At 39.7% G+C, this 15,672-nt stretch overlaps 2 protein-coding genes across 2 annotated transcripts; one reads left to right on the top strand and one right to left on the bottom strand.

The window, feature by feature from the left end:
- Positions 1 to 319: 319 nt before the first annotated feature.
- Positions 320 to 4,245, bottom strand: LOC122034265 (ultraviolet-B receptor UVR8-like). The gene is made up of 5 exons (XM_042593442.1): positions 4,084 to 4,245; positions 3,826 to 3,996; positions 2,932 to 2,967; positions 2,708 to 2,835; positions 320 to 1,837 (listed from the first exon to the last, which is right to left on the bottom strand). The coding sequence occupies exons 1-5, from the start codon at positions 4,139 to 4,141 to the stop codon at positions 533 to 535; spliced, it is 1,698 nt and encodes a 565-aa protein (XP_042449376.1). The 5' UTR covers positions 4,142 to 4,245; the 3' UTR covers positions 320 to 532.
- Positions 4,246 to 4,803: 558 nt separating this feature from the next.
- On the top strand, positions 4,804 to 7,542 carry LOC122034162 (GATA transcription factor 9-like). Its single transcript, XM_042593286.1, has 2 exons — positions 4,804 to 5,124; positions 6,817 to 7,542. The coding sequence occupies exons 1-2, from the start codon at positions 4,804 to 4,806 to the stop codon at positions 7,540 to 7,542; spliced, it is 1,047 nt and encodes a 348-aa protein (XP_042449220.1).
- Positions 7,543 to 15,672: the final 8,130 nt, after the last annotated feature.

The raw sequence follows: 15,672 nt of genomic DNA, 5'->3' as shown, positions 1-15,672 counted from the left end.
GTCATCTCCTCATTCACATGAAGAGAATAAAGAGAAAGTTAACAAGTGTAGACCTATAGCACTTTATGGCTTATTAGGTTTAAGATTTTATGATTAACCTATATATACCATATTAATCCAATTAAGTGACATTTATATGTAATAGTCAATATATCATAGATAATTTAAAACAATAGATATATCATAATATAACACATTATTTATATGAACAAAACTAAACAAGCACAATTATAATTAAAAAATATAAATTCTTGAATTATTTAAAGGTTTTTATTGAATATTAATAAGTCATATTGTATCCCTGAAGAAAAAAAAGTTATTATTCATTAATGCTCAAGTTTATTTATTTATTTTTATATTTTCAGTTTCAAACCAACATAAGTAAGCTCTTCTTCAGCTTTTACATCCCTAAATCCAACTTAAACACCCCATATTCTAAATAAAATACCATGAGCAAATCAACAAATATCACCCCGAAAACAGCAAACTAATGATTAGCCCGTAATCTTGGTAGGCATGGGGGAAATTTAATTCACGAGGAAGAGTGTTGCCTGCCAGTAGCCAGTTCACTGAGGCATTCCTTCACAAGTTCTTTCACTCTTCTCTTCATCAGCTTCTCCTTCACGGTAGAAAGCATACCACGATAGAACATCTCCATTCGAGTGAGCTCCTCATCATCTGCCTTTTCAAGAACACCCTCCAATTCCTTTCTGATGTCAAAAACACCAGACTCTTGCAGTGACTGGGATAGCCTTCGCTCGTCCAGTGGCTTCCTGAATATTGATATGTGTAGGAGATTGGCGTATCGCTCCATCAGAGTCAGTTTTGTCCTTAAAAAGTTCAATTCTTCCGTCGCAGCAGACAACTTTTGGTCTGTTTCTTGGAGCTTTCCAACTTCATTGTCTCTGGTTTTCGGCATTGAATCTCTACTATTGCTTCCTTTCTTGGCTGTCATTTCAACAGGAGGCCATAATACAGGTGAAGGAGCATAACTGTCGGTGGTCAAGCCGGTGCCGAGGACACCACTTCTTCCTCTACCCCATGCCCAGAGTTTATAACCATTGTCCGAAACAAGAACCGTATGGGCTGCACCACAAGCAACTTGTACGGGGCCAGTAAACCTTATGCCATTCACTTCAGGAGCCCGTATTCTCAAAGGAAGGTGTGCATCCCCAGCATCAGTTCCAGTGAAACTAGCATCTGGGCACAGTCCGAGGCCCTTCTCCATTCCCCAAGACCACACTTCACCAGTCGAAGACACAACGGAAGTATGAAACAAGCCGCAATCGAGAGAAATCAAGAAAGCATCTTGCGGTAAAGAATCTAAAGGCCTCGGCACACATGAGCTTTGAGTAGTCCCGTGACCAAGTTGACCATTTTCACCAAGACCACATGTCCAACACTTGGATTCAATCTCCTGGTCATATGACTTCTTATTAGCAAGAATTGCTGTATGGTATGCTCCACAAGCAACTTCATAGACAACCCAAGGTGATTCCTCATCAAATGTTGATACGATTTCGGGTTGCGACCGGCTTTCCTTGTCACCTAATCCCAGTTGACCATGTTTATTGTTGCCCCAAGCGTAGCATACAAGGTCACCATTGCCTCCGTTGTATGTTTCTCCAGTACTTACTACAGCAACAACATGTTCATTTCCGCAGGCTACTTTGACAACAGTATGACCATGGAAGTGCCACACAGGAAGAGGAACAACACTGTTTGAGAGGCAAAACTGCCCATGTTCGGTGGCCTGTGGAGAGTTTCCCCAAATCCATAGAGACCCATGATTGTCTATTGCAAGAGACATCATTCCTCCTGCCTTGACAGTACAGATCTGCATCCAAGACAACCAAATTAGATCAAACAAAATACTCATACTATTACTGCATGATATGGCAATACACAATCTCAAATTCTGAAGTCTGGAAATCAGTGTGTTACGTCCTTTAAGGCATGTGTGTTGGCTCCCGTGAGCAGCAACCAATCTGTAGCCTGATAATATGATTACATATCATGTGGTCATATATACGACTTAATTAGATGACATCCATGCCTTTTATTTACCTGGTAATTTCTTTTATATAGGGGTGATTATGGTTAAGTATATAGTTTGATGAGAGTAATCGAAACCAAATAGGAGTATAATTGGGTTTGATAAATCCGCACTGCATCAAACTAAAACAGTTCAATTTATTGGTTAGAAAGAAAATTCAAATGAAACTGAAATCAAACCGAAACCATTGTCGGAGAGTGTGGGCACTTCTTCATTTGGTTTTATGTAAGTAAAAGCTTCTCAATCATGTATGTTGATCTTGAATGAATGACTATTACCCGATGGCTTAATTACTGAAAAGCCCAATCCTTACACTGTCTTAAATAAGAGTATGTTATTGGAAAGACACTGTGATTCAAATACAGGAGGTTCTCTTCAACTCTATTACCATCTTAAGTCTGATCAGACAAACATTAGTAGAACATAAATATTATGAAAATGACAAATCTCAACTTACTATCTTCAACAGCCATCATCACCATCAAACTAAACCCCAAAATTAAATATGAAATGACTCGGTCTTCACTTTAGAACCCACAGCTAATAAATTCAAGTAGTCATCATATGTATTTGGTTAAACAACATAGACAATCAAAAAAATGCTTCTAATATTTGAGTTTACTGGAATTTGAAATCAGCCAGGTTAACTACCTTTAATGAAGCATCAGTGCTAGCTGCATTTGATGCATCAGGCAAAGAATCCGGACTGTCAAGTCCCTTGAAGTGTTCAACCAAGCAAGGAATTGAGCAATTTTCCTTGTCATGACCAAGCTGACCATCCATGAAATAGTCAAGGCACAAAGGATATGACAAATCAGAAACCACAAGGATATGACTTCACATCCACCATCAAAAGATTTCATTGCAAAGGATACAGACATTGTAGCCCCAGGACCAGACAGAACCGTCATCTAGAAATGGGAAAAAGATTATTAACAAGACTGTAGTTTGGAATTACCCATAATGTTTGATGGAAAAGGGCCCTGCTACTTTAAGTTTACATTACAATTGCAGAAGAGAATTAAACGTCTATATTCACATTTTCCATGTTTAATTATGGGTAACTGACAAAGTAACGAGTGAATGCAGAAATCAACAAACAGGTTAGAAGAATAAATAATATCTTAAATAGTGAAGGAACAATCTACTTTAGCATTTGATTAATTCAATTTGTATAGGTTGCAAGACAAAGGTGTGGTTCTGTGCTTGAAATCATTTTGATTATATTGCACACTTAGTAGTTACAGACATATCGAAATATACTATCGGCTAGAAAAAAAAATGGCCCTCAAAATGTTATGGCAACCTTCATTACCAAACATCCTTTTCTTGCCAGACAACTGGAACTAAGTCCCATATTAACAATAAAATGAAGTAAAAACAACACACGGGATTAATTTCTGTAGGTGGAGCTTGAAGCACATGGAGAAGATATTTAATTTGCTCAAAAATCAATGGACCAAAGTTATAATTCAGAAGCTTCAACGAATGTAGCCCGTGTTCATGCTGTAGAAAAATATATAAATAATAAATAAAGCTGCTGTTGCATTTATACATAGCTACAACTTCTGATGCAATGTCTTAGTATCAGACAAAAACAAGAAAGGAATCACAGTAAAACGCCCCCTCAAACACTAGAATAGAATCCGATTTCATAGTATAATGGTCGTACAAACACTAGAATAAGTGTCAACACAAAGGGGGAAACTGAGAAGCACCCTAATCTCAAAGGAGCTGAAACAATTAAACATAAGAGATATCGATCGGACCTCGTAAGCCAAGATTGTGGTAAGCCCCAGTAGCAATCCCTATGTAGTTGGCTTGTGACACGTTGGAACTATCAGAAGATGCAATTGGAACCGGAAAGAGCTCGTCGTCTTCCTTACTGGTGCCGAGCCGCCCAAATGTCCCCCTTCCCCAAGAGAACAAGCTTCCATCCGCTGAAGCAAAACGAAAATTACATAGAAGATACAAGACTACTGATCGAGGGGATGAACTGTATGTTTGGGGGAGAGAGGTGAGGATACCAGTAAGAACGAGAGTGTGAGCTTCTCCGGCGGCGACGGAGACGACCTTGTGAGACATACTTTGCTCAGAATTTTCGGTGGCGGCTGCGCAATTTGTGTTCGCTATACGGATCGCCGAAAGAGGGGCAGCGACGATAAGGACCAATGAAAAAGACAAAATTAAATAAATAATTAAAAATAAATTTGATATGACTTTTAAACGAAAATTCTTTGATGATTTTTTTTTTAATTTTGATTCCGCACAAAAATTGGTCCAGCGCTTTGCTTTGAGGTCACAATACGATTTTTCAGGAATATCCATTTATAAATATAAAACTGCGTGCAGCTGCAGTAGTATTTATCAAATTGTCGAATTAAATATAAATATACCTAAATAAATTAACATTTGTTTTATGCCTTTGGAAATTAAAAAAATATTATTTAGTTTTAATTTATTCTCCATTTTACAAAATGATTATATCTTAACGTCAGAATTGGTGATAAACAATTGTTTTTTTATTGAAAATAATATAGCGTGATAATTATTTAAGAATTCCCATTTGACCAAGCGTTCTGAATATTTTACGGGAACACGTTCTCAAGTTTTTAGGTTGCACTGTAAAATTATAAACTAAATTAATATTGCTTCGTTATCTCCTTTATTCACCTTTTCTATATAAACCCTAAGGATATGATTTCAGTGCAATATTGCTATTTATTCACGTTATATTTAAGCCGGGGATGTTGGCCGGCGACAGAGCGTTAGAAGCAGGGGATAATTCCGTCATCGATGAGCTGCTCGACGAGTTTTTGAACGAGGAGGCAGAGAAGGCGCCGGGGCTCGCCGCCGCCTGCAACTCGACGGACTTTTTCTCGGCCACCGGCGAGGACAGCTTCAGCGATTTCTTGTTAGACGACGTCGGGACATTTTTGACCGACGACTACACGCCACCCAGTTCAGTGCTATATAATCAGATGGATTATTCGTCGATGGTCGCCGCAGAGTGTCGAGCCTCACTCAAGGCTAATTTTTCTGGAGATCATTTTGATTTATCTATGAAGGTGATTCTTAACTTTTAAAAAGGATGAATAAAATTTTGTTTTAATTTAAATAACTAGATATTCCGATGATCCCATCTACCTAACTAAATTTCATTTGGTAACAACATCTAAATTTTTTCTTGTGTATTTATTTTTCTTAACATTTTGTATGTGTGCCTCTGAATGCATATATTTCCATCCAATATTAATCCAAGCTCTACATATTTCTAACATTAATTTTTTGTGTTGAGTTAGTCACAACTATGGGTGCATACGGGACCCATCAGGTTCAGCCACAATTGAGAAAATGGATGGTGTCTCAGTGAGCTAAAGCTAAGATGGCTAAGATCTATGAAGGTGATTAATTAATAGATAAATTAGTAGTACATATTATGCACATTGAAATCAATCTCTAAAATATTTGTCCTATTTGAAATTTAAATCTTATCTTCTTATTATTTATTATTTCTTTTACTCCGTTATGAGTGAGTGACTTCTTACAAAAGAAATGAAGGCAACTCTAATAGAAGTTATTAGTGCTACTAGATCTAGATCGAATTTGGAAAGGAAGTTGTTAGTTGTGATTAAGGCAAACTGCAGATCTAAGTTGAGCTTTAAATAGGGATGAGTAAAATTTTGATTCAATCCAAATAACTAATGGAACCGAATTATTAGTGTTGTGGCCGAACTTGGAAAGGAAGTTGCTAGTTGTGATTAAGGCAAGTTGCAGATATATTTTGAGCTTTAAATAGGGGTGAGTAAAATTTTGATTCAATCCAAATAACTAATGGAATCGAATTATTAGTGCTACGGCCGAGCTTGGAAAGGAAGTGTTGCTAGTTGTGATTAAGGAAAGCTGCAAATCTAAGTTGAGCTTTAAATAGGATTGAATAAAATTTTAATTCAATCAAAATAACTAATGAACCAAATTATTAGTGCTACGGCCGAGCTTGGAAAGGAAGTTGCTAGTTGTGATTAGGGTAAGCTACAGATCTAAGTTGAACTAAGTAAATTTTCAATTCGATCAAATAACTAATGAAACCGAATTAATTCAAAAGGTTAATTTTTTTAAAAAAAAATATATCAATTATTTCAATTAAATTAGTTCAGTACCAATTGAATTGATCGATTTGTATTGGTTGGATTTATTTAATTATAATAATAAGAATTGATCGGTTTGATTGATCAAAAAAATTCAAGGAGTTTGATTTTATCAAATTTGATTTAGATAATTTAATTTTAACTAAATGTTTGTGCCGACTTTTCAATAAGTAAATTCTAATGACCGAAGACTTTTGAGCACTATGAGATCATAAAAAGTCAAGTTTCATCCATGTTGGATGAGTAATTCTTGTAGTTTTTTTCCTTTTCATAATAGCTAATATCTGTCTAAAAAAGTTTCAAGAAACATAGAGAGTAAACTAGTTTAAGCTTTAATAGATTCATCATATTCTCTTTTAGTGAAAGAAATTTAAGACACTACTAATTTTGATCTTTCCCATTCAGTCTTATATTTGATCCACGTCCCTATGATATCACTAATACCTTTCCCTAACAGTCGAGCTACGCCCTTGTCTTCATATGTCGGATTATAATGAACTACTTATAATGAACTTCAGACCTTTAACCTTTGAATGACATATAAAACACTCATACCTTTAGCAGGACCTTCAGACCTATAATGACATATAATGAACTTCAGACCTTTAGCAGGATGCCATCAGCGGTGGACTCGACGTGCCTAACGATGATTTGCAGTGGATTTCTAGTATCTTTGATGAAGCTTCCTTCTTCAGTGGCGAAAACATCCAAAAGACTCCCACCATCTCCGCCGGCGTCGATGAAAACTCAGACTCCAGGTCGCAAGCTGCCGAATCGGAGGTCTCTCACCCCGAACTTGGCATTAGAAAACCAGGCAGCAAGCGCCGCAACGATGACTCCCCCATATCGACGTTGGATTGGGAACTCGGTGTCCAATATGAGAATAGCAAGGCAGCGAATATTATGACGACGCTAAAGAAAAGAAAAGCGGCATGCGGGGCAGCGGCGGCGGCGTCAGAAGGGCGCAGGTGCCTACACTGCCAGACCGACAAGACACCGCAGTGGCGCTCCGGACCGGAGGGCCCCAAAACGCTCTGCAACGCCTGCGGGATGCGGTTCAAGTCCGGCCGCTTGGTGCCGGAGTACCGCCCGGCCTCCAGCCCCACCTTCGTGGGATCGCATCACTCTAACTCCCACCGGAAGGTGCTCGAGCTCCGACGTCAGAAGTTGATCCTCGATCAGGAACAGGAACAGGAACAGAAACAGAAACAGCGACGGCAGCTCCTCGGAACCTGCAGCCTTGCCTCCGTCGTCGGCCTTCCACCGGCGATGCGCCCTCTGGATGCGCTCTTCCACGGCCTGGGTTCCCGAGGTCAATTTCAATCTCCGGAAGAATAATTGACACGATCGCAGAAAATTCATAAGGAATTTAATTAGTATTTAGCTGGAGTTTATTGTTCTTAATTTATTCCGAAAAGTAACTTAGATTAGTTTATTTATTTATTCATTCAAAAATGTATATGTCTCCATTTTTTCTATGATGACGACAGCAATAAAACCCTTTTGAATAGGAATTAAAATAGAAGAATTCCCTTAGCTTGCTCGGAATCATTTTCGACAGCAATAAAACCCTTTTGAAGAGGAATTAAAATAGAAGAATTCCCTTAGCTTGCTCGGAATCATTTTCTATGGCTTTTGAGTGAATGCAAATGAAAAGTATAGATAGAAATAGTGTAACAGATCATATAATTTCTAAATGATTTAAGTGAAGGTGGAGTCACACATTTTTGTTGAAGCAATATGAGCTTAATAGACAATTGATAAATGATTCTGTTCGTAGTAGATGGATTGCTGATGAGGTGACTTATTTGTTGATCACAGGAAGATCTTGGAAGTGAGTTCGAAGCCACGTAGAGAGGATAAGGGAAAAGGATAACGTCAATAGATAAGCTAAAGGACGAATTCCAAGAAACTCAAGCCAAATGAGAAGACCTACAATATTAACAATATGTCATTTTTCCTCAATTGTACCAACTAAATCTGTAGGATAGAAACCTCCACTGTACAGGTTGCACATAACTTTTCTAATAATTCCCTAACAACGATTACACATAACATTAAAGGAATTAGTGGATTAACGGATTGTGAATTATTATTTCATTATGACAGGTCTTCCAGGGCTTCCAAGCCTTGATGGGCCCTAATGATATTTCTATAGCAGACTTAATGATATCCAATCAGACCTCGGTCCCAATCGAGTTCGATCGGATATACACGGGGGCTAAGCATCTATGTGGCTGAGTTAACTTTTACCAATTTAATCCATCTTCTTGGTTATGAAGTCTCGGAAAACGCCCGCTCGAAGTCTTTCAAGAGAACTAATCCGGGTCTCTCCGAGAGGCTTTTTACAAATATTCAACTGAGCCTCTAAGAATCACGCCCAACCATTTAAGTTAATCACCTTAGGACTTTGACTACCACGACCCTCAAAAGTTTGACTGCCACGTCTTTGAGGGCTTCGATCACCATGTTCTTCGACACTTTGAGCATTATGCCCCTTGGGACTTTATGTTGGGTGTTGCAGGAGATGAAGGGGCACAGAGTTTCCCCTTCATTTGTATCATTGCTGCAAACATCTCTCTTTGTGACAAACACCAAGGAAACGAAGAGGCGTCCTTTCCCCTTCGTCTTCCTCAATCTTCTTATAAATGGTGCGTCCAAGCCATGGGAAGAGGAAGAGCATAAGGTGAAGGCAGAGGCGACGGTGATCGGAGGTGCATCAAGCAAAGAAGAACATCCGAGAGGCTGGGGATTTGGCTCGTGAACCTTGAAGTACTTTCTAGTTACTTGTGATCGTGCTTCCGACAACAGTGGCACCCGACAACATCATCGATTTCTTCGGGAGATCACTGTGAGTGGTTACCGCTTTGTTTTTGTGTTTGTTCTATGCTGTCAAAAAGAACCAACAATGGTATCAAAGTACTGTGTTTGAAAGCATGGAGAAATCGCGACGTTGTGATTTCAGCGATCTATGTCAGAATCACATGCCGAATCGTGATTTCCACCTTGATACATGGAAATCGTATAGTCCTCGGCGGCATAAAGTCGCGGTAGAGGAGTGTTGGCGACCGTGTTTAAATACCGGTGAAAGTCGGCCATGGGAAGAATCACGTTTGTCGTGAGATAGAAGATGAACAGTGCACAGTTTTTTTTCATTTTAATCGATAACTCAATCGATTCATGCATTTGAATCGATTGAGAAGGAAATTAAATCGATTAAGTTCATGGCACAGTGACTTAATCGATTCATCAATCGATTGAATGTGTTTTTAACTGTCGAGATGTACAATAACTTAATCGATTGAATTCGTTTTAATCGATTGAAAAAAGAAAAAAAAAATCGAGATCAACACTAATATTTGACTAAGCACAATGCATATGAATTGTTTTTTCTGTTAGGACCAAAAGTAGCTAGAGGGGGGGTGAATAGCTCGTCGCGTTCGCTCGGTGCGCTTTGTTGCTTGGCGTTGCTTGTTTCTTCTTGGATGTGCAGCGGAAAATACAGAAACAAACACAAAACGCTAACACTAGGATTTTACTTGGTATCCACCTCACAAGAGGTGACTAATCCAAGGATCCACACCAACACACACACCCTCCACTATGAATAACACTCCTTTATGGTAACTACCAAAGGCGGAGAAGCCCTACAACACTCTCAATACAAGAAGAAGAAAGGGAAATACAAGTTAAGCAAAAGCTTACAAGATGTGCCGTAAAAACCCTAACCCTAACTTCTTCCTCTTGCAATAGATCCGCCTCTTGACTTGGAAAGCCTCCAAGAACCTTCAAGAACTGGCGATCACGTGCTTGTAGAGAGCTGTGGAGGAGCTGGAATGAATCTGAGAAGAGCTCGTAAAAGAGATGCCGAAGACCACGCTCGCCTGCGGCTTTAAACCCGACGCAACGGTCGGATCCCGATCGATTCGAATGTTCCGAATCGATCGGGGAGGCTTTGAATCGATCCACGGATCGATTCAGAGCGCCTCTGTGCTCAGGAAACGCGCCTGGATCGATCCACGGATCGATCCAGCGCTTATCATGCGAAGCAGCATCGTCCCGATCGATCGGCTGATCGATCGGGACCTCTGGATCGATCCACGGATCGATCCAGAAGCTTTCTGTTCGCTGGGAAGAATCTGGATCGATCCACTGATCGATCCACAGCCTGGATCGATCCACGGATCGATCCAGAACTTGGTTTTTGCCCAAAACCAAGTCCCAAACCTCCCTAACCAACATCCGGTCAACCTTGACCTGTTGGTACATCATGCCTCGCATCTGGTCACTCCCTTGACCTGCTAGGACTCCCCACCAAGTGTCCGGTCAATCCCTTTGACCCACTTGGACTTTTACTCGTCGTGCCAAGTATCCGGTTACTCCATTGACCTACTTGGACTTTTACTCGTCGTGCCAAGTATCCGGTTACTCCATTGACCTACTTGGACTTTTACTCGTCGTGCCAAGTATCCGGTCACTCCATTGACCTACTTGGACTTCCACCAGATGTCTGGTCAACCTTGACCCATCTGGACTTCCTTCCTTGCCAAGTATCCAGTCAATCCTTTGACCTACTTGGACTTCCCAACACCAGATGTCCGATCATCCTTGATCCATCTGGATTTCCTTCCTTGCCTGGCTTCACTCACCAGGACGTTTACCTAGCTTCACTCACTAGGGTTTTCCATCTGCCTAGCTTCACTCACTAGGACTTTCACCTGGCTTCACTCACCAGGACTTTCACCTAGCTTCACTCACTAGGATTTCCTTCTGCCTAGCTTCACTCACTAGGACTTCCTTCTGCCTAGCTTCACTCACTAGGACTTTCACCTGGCTTCACTCACCAGGATTTCCACCTAGCTTCACTCACTAGGATTTCCTTCTGCCTAGCTTCACTCACTAGGACTTCCTAGTCAAGTATCCGGTCAACCTTGACCTACTTGACTCTTCTTCGATCAATATCTTATTGTCAAACATCTAAACTCAAACCAAGACTCAGCTTGGTTAATCAGGTCAACCTTGACCTGAGGGATTTTGCACCAACAATCTCCCCCTTTTTTATGTTTGACAATACCACAATAACACTTACAATCCCACATGTAAGTTAGGCTAATCCTATAGCCTTCTTCTTCATGCCACTAGGTAATGAACACATAAGTTAAGCTTTTCATTCTCCCCCTAAGAGGGCAAACTCCCTCTAGGTAATGAAAACCTAACTTACTTCCTTTCATTCTCCCCCTATTGGCACACATCAACCCCCTACTAATAAAACACATCAACCCGTCTTTGGACACACATCAACCCCCTACTAATAAAACACATCAACCCGTCTTTGGACACACATCAACCTATGCTCCAATTTTGGGCACACTTCAACAACTCCATTTGTTGAAGACTCTCCCCCTGAAGAGTTGCTCATCGTGATCACAATTTCACTCATTGTGATCAACTCAATACTGAAGGTCCCATACCCTTCATTATTCTTACCCCTACATTCTCCCCAAATGTAGGCAAATGCCCATCCTTGAGCATTATCCAATGAAATCACTGAACAATGAGGATATACACTCCTCATTCAAGTTCAACCCATGCTCAACCTTGAGCATATTTTAAACAGAAGGTAAACCACCTTCCAAGGTTCATGAAAAATAATTTTTCATGTCTTTAAAGAGTACCTCCCCCTAAAGACATGGTGGTAACTTCTGTCATTGCACCAACAATGACTTGGAATCCCTAAATCTTTAGGAAACCCAATTGTAGAAGTTTTGAGGTTCAAATATTCAAAATTTGAAACAAACCTCAACCTAAACTTCAACTTAGCCTTCCTTAACCAATCCATCCTTGTTTTCACATGAAAACACCCTCCTTATGTATACAAATGTATATTTAGGGGTTTGGAAAGGTTACATTGACTAAAATAGGTTCAAAGTGCTGAAATCAGGCTTTCCCAGCCAAAATCAGCAACTTGGATCGATTGGAGTTGGGTTCCAATCGATTGAACCTGGCTGAATCGATCCACTGATCGATTCAAACTACCTGGATCGACCGGCTGATCGATCCAGCGAGCTTCTGGTCGCAGGAAATGCCTTCTGAATCGATCCACGGATCGATTCAGACTACCCTGGATCGATCGACTGATCGATCCAGCGAGCTACTGCTCGCGAGAACTGCCTTCTGAATCGATCCATGGATCGATCGGAGCTCTGATAGTTGCTGAAATTCCATTTCAGTCAACTTCAGAAACCCCTAGAAAATTCTACAAAAATCCAAAAATTATGAAATTTCGTGTAGACTTTAGTTAGGGCATATACTATCAAGGAAAAATAGTTTTCTATGAAAATACATCATATTTTCAAAGATTGACACAAACTTGAAAACTTCCAAAAACTTTAGTGTTTTCTTCAAGTTTGTGTCTAACTATTCAATGGTGATTACTATCAAAAGATAGCCTTCACCAAGGTTTTCCAAAATCATTTTGAAAACATTTTCAAAACCAATATCCCACCATATTCCTTGGGCTTAATGCACATGACTTGTACATTAGCTTTCCCAATGATGGGAAAAACACATAACTATGTGTTTTGATGAACCTAAAACTCAAAAGAATGCACTAAATCAACATCTTGAGTTTTGTTCATCATCCTAACATCTCACTTGTATCTAATGTGCACTAAAACACATACAAGTCATCTTATAGGTCTTGTGAGATGTAGATTTTAGTTTTGCCCTAATCTAGGGATCATGCATATCTATCTAGGCATTTTAGATATATATTAGACATCCACCAAGGATGTCACTTGTTAATAAGTGTTGTTAAATGCCATTTGTCCTTAATTACAAGGAATTAAACTTAATGCATGATAATGTTATGGCATACATCAAAATAAAATAACTTTCAAAAGAAAGATATCCTATAGCTACATGATGTATGAATGTCATGACATGGTATTTTTGTCTTTTTCATAATAAGTCATGAATGCAAAAATAGACATGATGTCATGGCATATGATGGGCAAACAATCATGGCAAGATTTAGCATAAATAAAATATACCTAGATTAACTATCTAAGTATCCTTAAACCATTAGCTAAACTTACAACTTAAACCTAGATTGCCCTAAAGTGCTTCAAGAAAATGCCAAAACCTAAATTGGCATTTCTAATTCCCTTGATTAATTTATGCCAATTGAAATTAAGCATATTCCTCAAATGTTGGCATATTTCATTTTTCCACAAGAGTAGCACTTTTATATTAAGGCCCGGATTGCCTTAAATTTTCTAAGAACATACCAAAATCCCAACTTGGTAGTTCTTATGAATTTCCCAATATGTGCCATTTAAAGATTAAATCACTTTTTCACCACTAGGCACATTTTACTCTTTCAAGGAGTAAATAATAGTCCCATTTCATTTTCAAAGGTTAACAAAAACCTTGAAAATGCTCCTTGAGTGTCAATTTCCTCAAAGTTGGGTTAACTACCCTTCTAATCGGAGTTGACACTCTCTAACCCATTTATGGGGTAGAGAAAATGCTCCTAGGAACCCAACACCTATTGGTGCTCCTTGGGTGCTCTAGGTACTCACTAGGGATAACTTCCCTAGATACCTTCCTAGTGACCTTGTTGGGCTTCTTAGAAGCCTTGGTCACATTTTCTAGGTCAACCCTAGGGATAGCCTCCCTTGTGACCTTGTTAGTGACTTTCTTAGACTTCTTAGAAGTCTTAGTCACTTTGGTTGCAAAAATACTCTTAGGGATGACTTCCCTAGTATTCTTGACTTGACCACTAAACCTAGGGTTTGTTCCATAACTATATGGAACCCTATGATAACTAGGCACATCCTTCTTAGCCTTTGGTTTGTATCCCAAACCTCTATGGCTATTTGATGGCTTTGACTTTCCTAGCCCTAGGTTTTGCTCATTTTGCCCTTTTAGGATATTTTCCATCCTTTTTAGGGTCTTTTCAATTTTATCAAGTCTTGATCTCAAGACTTGATTTTCTATCATTAAATCCTTAGAATTTGGTTTTTCATTAAGTCCATGAGCATTTTTGTTTCTAGGCTTGTATCTACAATCCTTAGAGTTCTTGCCTAGACTTTTACCTACATTCCTAGCCTTAGGTGTAGTAGTTTTGGCATGTAGGGCCACATGCTTTTCCTTAAAGCCCTCATGCTTCCTATTCTTATGGTAAATCGCATTAAAATGATAAAAATTAGAACTATCATGCTTTTTACCATAATTTAAAGGAGTAGGCTCAATAAATGTTACCTTCTTCTTTACCTTGGAGACTCCCCCTTGACTAATGCCTCCTTGAGCCTTGACCATCTTCTTCCCCTTGAGGCATTGACTCCGGTAATGCCCCTTTTTATTGCAAGAGAAGCATATAATATGCTCCTTGCTCTTCTTTGTTCAGGATGGTCTCCTTGGGCTTCACCTTGCCCTTTTGTGCCACTTGGCCCTTCTTCTTGGCTAATTTAGGGCACTTGCTCTTGTAGTGCCCATGTTCCCTACATTCAAAGCATATAATATGATTTTTATTATTAATTGAAACATTTATACCTTTGCTTGTAGGGGCGGCATCTTTTTCTTTGGATCCGGAGGTAGAAGCTTCCTCTTGATCGGACCTTGATTCTCCTCCATTTGATTTTTCTTGACTTGTGGAGGTATAAGCTTCTTCCTCCTCTTCTTCTCTTGACCCGGATGTAGAAGCTTCTCCTTCTTCTTGATCCGGTGTCACCAAGGATTGCTCCCCCTCAATCCTAGAGGTGGAGGCTTCATCATCTTGAATATGAAACAAGGAGTATGCTCCCTCCTTGTTCCCTTCGTTGCATTCCCTTGAGGATGAAGCTTCTTGGATTTCCTCTTCTTCGGAGGTTGAGCATCTCTCAACCTCGGAGTCCTCCTCTTGATCTTGCTCCAAAGAGTCACCCTCTCTGGATTCTTCATGATCTTGTACAGTGGAGGGGATCTCTTTATGAAGCTTGTCCAATTTGCTCCATAATTCCTTTGCATATTCAAATTCTCCAATTTTGCAAAGGATGGTGCTTGGCAGTAAATTGACCAAAAGCTTGGTCACTTTGTCATTAGCCTCGCACCTTTGGACTTGCTCTTGGCTCCACTTGCTCCTCTTGAGAACTTTACCCTTTGAATTTCTTGGAGCCTTGAAGCCTTCCATTAGAGCAAACCATTGCTCTATCTCCATCATAAGAAAATTTTCGATTCTTGATTTCCAAGAATCGAAACTCGTAGAAGTGTATGGTGGAGCCACCCTTGTGTCAAATCCAAGTCCATCTTGGAATTGCATCTTGAAGTTGAGCTTGATAAAGTCTTGAACTTGAAGAATTTGCTCCAACTTCTTCACCCTCTAGCTTTTCTTGATATGCTTGACCCTTCCGGCGATGATTCCGGTGAAGAGCGGCCTCGCTCTGATACCACTTGTTAGGACCAAAAGTAGCTAGAGGGGGGGTGAAT

This window comes from Zingiber officinale, chromosome 11B (assembly GCF_018446385.1).
Source record: "Zingiber officinale cultivar Zhangliang chromosome 11B, Zo_v1.1, whole genome shotgun sequence".
Taxonomy (NCBI): Eukaryota; Viridiplantae; Streptophyta; class Magnoliopsida; order Zingiberales; family Zingiberaceae; genus Zingiber; species Zingiber officinale.
Note: the sequence above shows the minus strand (reverse complement) of the source record. Positions and strands in the feature narration are given on the sequence as shown.

What these genes read in the sequence shown, in the direction of transcription:
- LOC122034265 (XM_042593442.1), bottom strand. Translation starts at nt 4,141, where the DNA reads ATGTCTCACAAGGTCGTCTCCGTCGCCGCCGGAGAAGCTCACACTCTC. An exon ending in TCACACTCTCGTTCTTACTG is followed by an intron (nt 3,997 to 4,083) that starts GTATCCTCACCT and finishes GTTTTGCTTCAG; the next exon opens with CGGATGGAAGCTTGTTCTCT. An exon ending in GCACTGATGCTTCATTAAAG is followed by an intron (nt 1,838 to 2,707) that starts GTAGTTAACCTG and finishes TCTTGGATGCAG; the next exon opens with ATCTGTACTGTCAAGGCAGG.
- LOC122034162 (XM_042593286.1), top strand. Translation starts at nt 4,804, where the DNA reads ATGTTGGCCGGCGACAGAGCGTTAGAAGCAGGGGATAATTCCGTCATC. An exon ending in ATTTTGATTTATCTATGAAG is followed by an intron (nt 5,125 to 6,816) that starts GTGATTCTTAAC and finishes GACCTTTAGCAG; the next exon opens with GATGCCATCAGCGGTGGACT.